At 42.5% G+C, this 6926-nt stretch overlaps 1 protein-coding gene across 2 annotated transcripts; it reads left to right on the top strand.

The window, feature by feature from the left end:
• The first annotated feature begins 1429 nt into the window (after positions 1-1429).
• Positions 1430-5695, top strand: si:dkey-7j14.6 (uncharacterized protein LOC556585 homolog). Of its 2 annotated transcripts, none has more exons than XM_017441557.3 (7): positions 1430-1593; positions 2301-2528; positions 2603-2704; positions 3130-3186; positions 4291-4563; positions 4738-4863; positions 5282-5695. In XM_017441557.3, exons 2-7 carry the CDS (start codon positions 2325-2327, stop codon positions 5360-5362), a joined length of 843 nt encoding a protein of 280 aa, XP_017297046.1. In that variant the 5' UTR covers positions 1430-1593; positions 2301-2324; the 3' UTR covers positions 5363-5695. The 2 variants fall into 2 exon arrangements, with proteins under 2 accessions (XP_017297046.1, XP_024858708.1); XM_025002940.2 differs by having other exon boundaries at positions 1462-1567.
• Positions 5696-6926: the final 1231 nt, after the last annotated feature.

Here is a 6926-nt window from a genome sequence, read left to right as displayed (position 1 = left end):
TCAGGGGCCGGATCAGGGGCCAGATCAGGGGCCAGATCAGGGGCCGGATCAGGGGCCAGATCAGGGGCCGGCTCAGGGGCCGGATCAGGGGCCAGATCAGGGGCCGGCTCAGGGGCCGGCTCAGGGGCCAGATCAGGGGCCGGCTCAGGAGCCGACTCAGGGGCCAGATCAGGGGCCGGCTCAGGAGCCGACTCAGGGGCCAGCTCAGGAACGGGATCAGGACTGCCTCCAGCCTGGACCCACTGGTCCTGGTCCCTAAAAACCGGATCCACAGACCTCCTGAGAGACTCACCTGTCAGATTTTAGCTCCTGTTTTTCTGCCTTCAGATTTTCTCATTTTAGCAACAACTTTGTTTCTTTTCTGAGGATAGTTTTTAATTTTATCGTAGAAGAACTCCGTTTTTTTGTGAAATAGTTTTGTAGAGTTTTTGTTTTTCTTTCAGTCTTTAAGTTGTTCTTTTGTCTCATGACAGATTTTATTTAAAAAGAAAAGGGAAAATGGCTCCTTTGATCATATCAATGAAATAAATGTGATTTTATTTAATTTTATTGTTTTCTGGGCAGTTCAGTTTTTTTTTTGTTTGTTTTTATGTTAATATATTTAAATTCTTGTTGGATAAATCTGATAAATAACCACATCTGGAGCTGAAGGAGCTGATTTTTGTTTTGTTTCTTTAATTTTCAGAGTAAATAAATGTAATAAAAGCAGTTTATTCTCAGGAATTATTCCTAACAGTGAATTTATTAGAATAATTGAAATCTATGTGCTGCGCTCCCCTCTGCTGGCACAAATAAAACCTGCAGTTTGAACATGTTTTAATCTGTTTTCAAGTCTTTGCTTTTATTCTGAAATGTTGATTTAAATGACCTGATTGTCAGAATCCATGATTTTAGCTCCAACTCGGTGCCTCTCAGCTGAAGAAGGGCTCTTTTCTCAGCTCTTTCATGGATTATTTTCCTGTTTTTTATAAATAAAACTGTTTAACTGTGTGTCAGGGTGACGCTACACACCGTCTTCATTTTAATGCTTTTATTGTTGAATGTCTTTCCTGTTTTATGAGCTAATCTTCTGGTTTTATTATGTCAACAAACTGCTTCCCAGAAATGATGCAGCGGCGCTTCCTGCTGGTGCCTTCAGGTGCTGTCGGAACTCTAAGGTTTAATCAGGAAAAAGCAGAATAACTTGGGAAAATTAAATTTCTGTCATCCAAATAAATTCTACAAACTGTCTGAGGATAAAACATCAGTTTATTTGTGTTCTTGTATTCGTGAAAAGAAAATTATTAGTAGTTTTGTGATGAAAACTTTAATGAAAAATAAATGTTTTTAGTTTTAACGCTGTAAAATATTTACGCCAAATGTAACACGTTTTTATTTATAATTCTTAATATGATTATTTATTCCTGGAGTCAGGTGGTTTTATTCCAGTGTTTGTTTGTTGACTGAGAGGAAGGGACTTGATAGTGAGATTTCCACAGTGCACCTGAAGGCAGCACGGAGACCTGACCAAAGAAAAGTTCGGTTCGGTTCGGTTCGGTTCTCCGCCTGAAACCTCCTTTAAGACCAGGTAACCCGCTGTGCTGCACACCTGGGGTGAGTTTTATTTTTTTAAATCCCTTTGGAGGATTTTATTTCCGGTTGGATCGAAGCTGCGCCACAGATTCTGTTCGGTTCCGTTGAGCTTCGTGAACATTTTAATTTGTTTATTAATATTTCAAAGCTAAACTTTGACGGTCAGTATGTTGAAAATCAGCAGACTCCATTCAGACTGTCTGTTTTTACCTGGGAACACCTGAGGCGTTCAGTGCTCAGGTGTTCCCAGGTAAACCCGGATGTGGAGCCGCAGCATTAAAATCAAACCATCTGATTAACTGACCTGAGCTATGATCACCTCTGACTGATGGGACAACCTCAGGTCCGTTTGTAAGAATCAGCAGAGGTCCTCTGAGGGTTCCTGTAATCACAGATCTTAAATATTTAATTTCAAAATAAAACTTTTAAATCAGAGGGCTGTGCTGGTGAGGGTTTCATAAATTAAACTTTATGGAGGAGAATTAAAGAGAAATAAATGAGTCCCCAGATGTTCCAGGTGTTCCAGGTGAATAAATAACCTCTGCCTCGAACCTGGGACTTTAAACGAAAGGATTTCCTCTTCCTTCAACCCAAACTAACAATTAATCAAAACATCTGAGAGCCTGGGTTCACTTCAGAACGATTCAAGTTTGAAGAACCAGAACCAGAACGGCTCAGTCCTCAGGTCAAAGGTTAAAGGTTGTGACAGGATGTTTTTATCTTCCCAGAATTCCCTCTGCTCTCCTGTCGTCATGGCGTCCACATCCGTCACCACCGTCGGTGGAGTTATGATCGTAACACAAGTCATCCCCAAAGATGGCTCCTCCATTCCCCTCCAGGCTCCCGCCAACCCTTCACCGCAGGCTCCGCCCCCCGAGGTTGCAGCCCCGCCTCCTCTCTCCAAGAAGGACAGTAAGGCGGCCATGTTCCTGCGGAGCGAGCAGCAGGGCCTCGGGGTGAGTGAAGCTGGCGCCGTGCGGCCGACGAGGCAGCTGGAGAGTTTAAGGATGAACCTGTTGTGTGTTTTCAGATTGTGCAGATCTTCATCGGCCTGCTGTGCATCCTCTTCGCTCTGACCGCCGTGTACTTGCCGCCGCTGATGATCTACGCCCCGTTCGGCCTCGGTGCCGTCGTACGTAAACCGACCTGATCAGTAGCCGTCGTCGCTCGGAGGTTCAGTCTGTGGAGGTTATAAATGTTTAACATAAATAACTCAGATCATGTCATGTTATCTTCAAGCGTTTAATCAGATCCTGACAGTTAACCCACCCCAAACCATGACACTTCCCCTCCCGTGCTTCAGCACCAAATTGAAGGTCGTTCTTTTGGAAGAACAAAATTTAAAAAACGGCCTCATCAGTTCCAGTAAATAGACTTGGCCCAATAATCAGCTTCTGACTGTATGAAAGTGGAGAAGGTATAAAATGAATAAAAACACTTTTTATTTAAGTTTTATGGTTTTAGTTTCTGTCAGAGAGGCTCTTCTGTTTCCTGGACTGAACTTTAAAGACTTTAATTCTGAAAGTGCATCTGAAACGTAAACTTCTGATGTTTCAGTTCGTGGTTTCTGGCTCCGTGGCCGTGGCAGCAGGGAGACGGACTTCAACCAGACTGGTGAGTTTTTAATTTATCTGGATATAAATCTAAGATTCTCAGATTCATTCAGGAAATAATGTTTCAGATGTTTTATTGAACTTGGAAACGTTGATATTTGTGGAAGTTTGAATCCTTTAAAGAGCCTCAGGAGGACGTTTCTGAAACGTTCCCAGGTCCTTCCTGCAGTTTTCAACATGTTGGAAAGGTTCTGGAGCCCGTCGGGAGGCCGACTCGAGTCCTTCGCAGTGATTATCCGCCGCTAACAGGCGAACGGTGGGCGATAATGTTTTCAACAACTGAACAAATTTTAATGAAACTTTCAGTGAATAATTATAGGATGGACAAAAACAGCTGACTAACTTTTAGAGTCTGCCTAAATCAAGATGGCCGCCACAGCCAACTGACCTTCAGTCAGTTTTACAGAGTTGGGTGGTAGTAGCTGAGAGTCCTCAGCACCGACTCTGAGCGTCTCAAAGGCTGAAATTTCTGTCATCAGATGATTCAGCCTGAAACTCAGCGGGTGATAAGCATTCCTTCACAGGCCTATTATTATTATTATTATTATTATTATTATTATTATTATTATTATTATATTAGTATTCCTTCAGCCTTCAGTATTTTTTATAAACATCCTGAATGTTTGAGTTCGGGTCAGACTTCAGACCAGCTTTCACTGGGAGTTCATTCCGAGGGACTTTGAGGGACTCTGAGAGACTCTGGGGGACTCTGAGGGACTCTGGGGGACTCTGGGGGACTCTGAGAGACTCTGAGGGACTCTGAGGGACTCTGGGGGACTCTGAGGGACTCTGGGGGACTCTGAGGGTCTCTGAGGGACTCTGAGGGACTCTGAGGGACTCTGGGGGACTCTGAGGGACTCTAAGGGACTCTGGGGGACTCTTAATGGACTCTGAGGGACTCTGGGGGACTCTAAGGGACTCTGGGGGACTCTAAGGGACTCTGGGGGACTCTAAGGGACTTTGTGTCTCCAGCTGGTCCCTCCAGTGAGACAGGATCTTTAACGAGTCTCCTTCGGTTCTGGGTGTCCTGAAGCCTTTCAGTGTCTCCAGCTGCTGCAGTTTTTATGTCTGAAGGACTTCTGGACGGGTGTGTTTGTCTCTGCAGGTCTGTGTGTCTCTGGTGTCCAACGTTCTCAGCATCCTGCTGGGCCTGGTGGGGGGGGTCTACCTCTGCCTGCTCTTTGTTTACGTCTCCCCCAGGGACATGATCTGCAGATACCTGACCGAAGACATGCCCACCACCACCCTGGCCCCCACCACCACCCCGATCCCCACCACCTCGTCCAGGTGGGACAGGTACAGGTACAGGAACAGGTACCAGTACGACAGCGGACGGAAGCCGAGGCCCGTTTGTCCCGAGGAGCTCTACACGGTCAGAGTAAGTCCAGAACTGAAGAACTGCTTCTCTCCCAGCTTTAACTCTTTCAGGTTCTGTTTGAGAAAAAACGACTCGGTGGAACCTGCTGGGTTGATCCGGAGACTCTCAGAAACATGTGATCAACCAGAACTCTTCTGATCCTCTGCTGTCTTTGTCTCGTATCTGATGTTTCAGGAGGTTCTGTTCGGACTTCAGGGCCTCTTCCTGGTTCTGCTCGTCCTTCAGGTTTGTGTGTCTGTCACCATCTGCGTTCTGTCAGGAAAGATCTTGAAGCGCCGCAAGCATTACTCCCCCGTGTCGGTAAGAGAGCTGAGCCTCCCTCTCAGACGAGTTGATGGTTTCTTACAACAAACAGGATTTTATTTAGATCCAGAGAAGAAGAATGTTTGCATTTTGAATTAAAATCAACAGGAAATAAACATCAGTTCTCTTTAACAACAAATGAGTTTGAACTTTGTAGTTTTCATCTTCATGAAGTAAAATCAGTTTCATTTAAATCCTGTTGGACGTGTAAAACGGATTTAACCTTTGACCCGCTGACGCTGATGAATTATTGATGTTTTTTTGTTGAAAGAAGAAAGTTTCTCAGGTTGCAGCTTCAGTTTGTTTCAAACGGTTTTTCTGGGACTGCTGACTCATATCATGACTCAGCGTTTTTATGGCTCAGCTGGAGAACAGAAGCTGAGGAACCCTAAACTTTAACCTTTGACCTCTGCAGGTGGAGGCTGACAGCAGCTCCCTGCTTCCTCCAGGATCTCCTGAGTTCAGCGAGGACGAGCGTAAAGCTGAGATGCCCTGAGAGGCGATGAAGACTGTCAAACTCTTCATCATCCAGAAACTTTGATTTTATTTTTCACTTTGTTTCCTGTTTCTCCGGCACTTTAAAACGTGTGTTGTGCTTTACTTGGAGTTTACTCTGAAACTTAATGTCTTTTAATCACACGATAAAGATTTGCTGCACTCAGTAAAGTTAAACTTATCAATCGACACAAATCAGTCACTAAAAATGATTTTATTACAAAAATCTGTAGAATGTTTAAATACTAAACTCAAGAAAAAACACTAAACTTTTCTTTGTGTTGTCCTGTTTTTTCTCTGTAATGAAATAATAAAACTGAAATAAAACTAAAAAGTCTGGTGTCAGACTTTAATTTATCTGAACTTTAAGATGAAAATTTTAGCCAAACATCCAACAAATTCTTTCTGGAAGGTTTAATAAAATCCATCCAGTGAGGTATGAGATATTTTGCTAACAGACAAAAACAACATAAAACAATCTGTCATCTTAACCAAACAGAATGAAGCTTGAAGTACACCGGAAGTTGATTTGATCAAACCAAAGCAGGCGCTTTTATTGTGAAGCGTAAGCCGGATGTGGAGTCGGGCTAACATCCGGTGCGATGTTAGCATGTTAGCATCCGTTCCTTCGGGCTCAGTTTTTACAGCTTTTCTGGTTTCTGACCCGGTTCGTTTCTTCTGATTAAACTGTTGCAGCGACAGAACCTTCAGAACCGGACCAGGTTTTATCATTTAAGGTTTTTACAGTAAAAACGAAGGTTTGACAGTTTGTTTTACTGTTTTTAGTTATTTTATTATCAGACCTGAATGTTAAATAAAGTCCACTGTTAGAAACAAAAAGATTTAGATATTTATTTTATGTATTTAGATAAATATTTATTATTTTACTCAGCTGTTAAATATTCTGTTAAGCTGTGAACTCTGCAGATTTATGTTATAAATGTTAGAAACTGAAAGAAGCAACAGGCAGTGAATTATCTGTGATTTATTAGTGATTTATCTGTAAATATCACATTTGCTGGTTCCAACACAAACATAAAATAAATCTGCCAACTTGAACAAGCTGGTGTAGGAAAATAAGTCCCTAAAATTAAGATTTTTAGTTAAATTTAGGAGAAACAAACTGACTTCATTAGACCACAAAACAGTTTTACTTTATTTTCTACTATTAAAGAATTTTTTAAATTAAAAAATCTGTTATTTTTTACTTTCTTTTACAGCTTTGTATTGTAGTTATTTTTCCAAATAAGGTTTTGACAGAATGTTAGAATTATTGTACAGTTAGTTAAAGATCAGTCAGAGCTGAATCTGAGCTACAAACAGGTGGAATTAGTTGATATATCAGAATAATAATCAGATTTATTAACCAGCAGCCTCCAAACCCACAGGAACCTTCAGCTGAAGGTCAGAGAACCTCAGGAAGTTCAGATCACTGATGGAAGAGATCTGTTAAATCTGGGATCTGATGGAAACACGTCTCTGTGTTACAGACCGCCGCTCTGAGAGGAGGAGCTGAGGAGGAGGAGGAGGAGCTGAGGAGCAGCTGAGGAGAAGGAGAGGAGGAG

Source organism: Kryptolebias marmoratus, linkage group LG16, assembly GCF_001649575.2.
Source record: "Kryptolebias marmoratus isolate JLee-2015 linkage group LG16, ASM164957v2, whole genome shotgun sequence".
Classification (NCBI taxonomy): domain Eukaryota; kingdom Metazoa; phylum Chordata; class Actinopteri; order Cyprinodontiformes; family Rivulidae; genus Kryptolebias; species Kryptolebias marmoratus.
The sequence above is the reverse complement of the archived record's forward strand: the minus strand, read 5'-3'. Positions and strand labels throughout refer to the sequence as shown.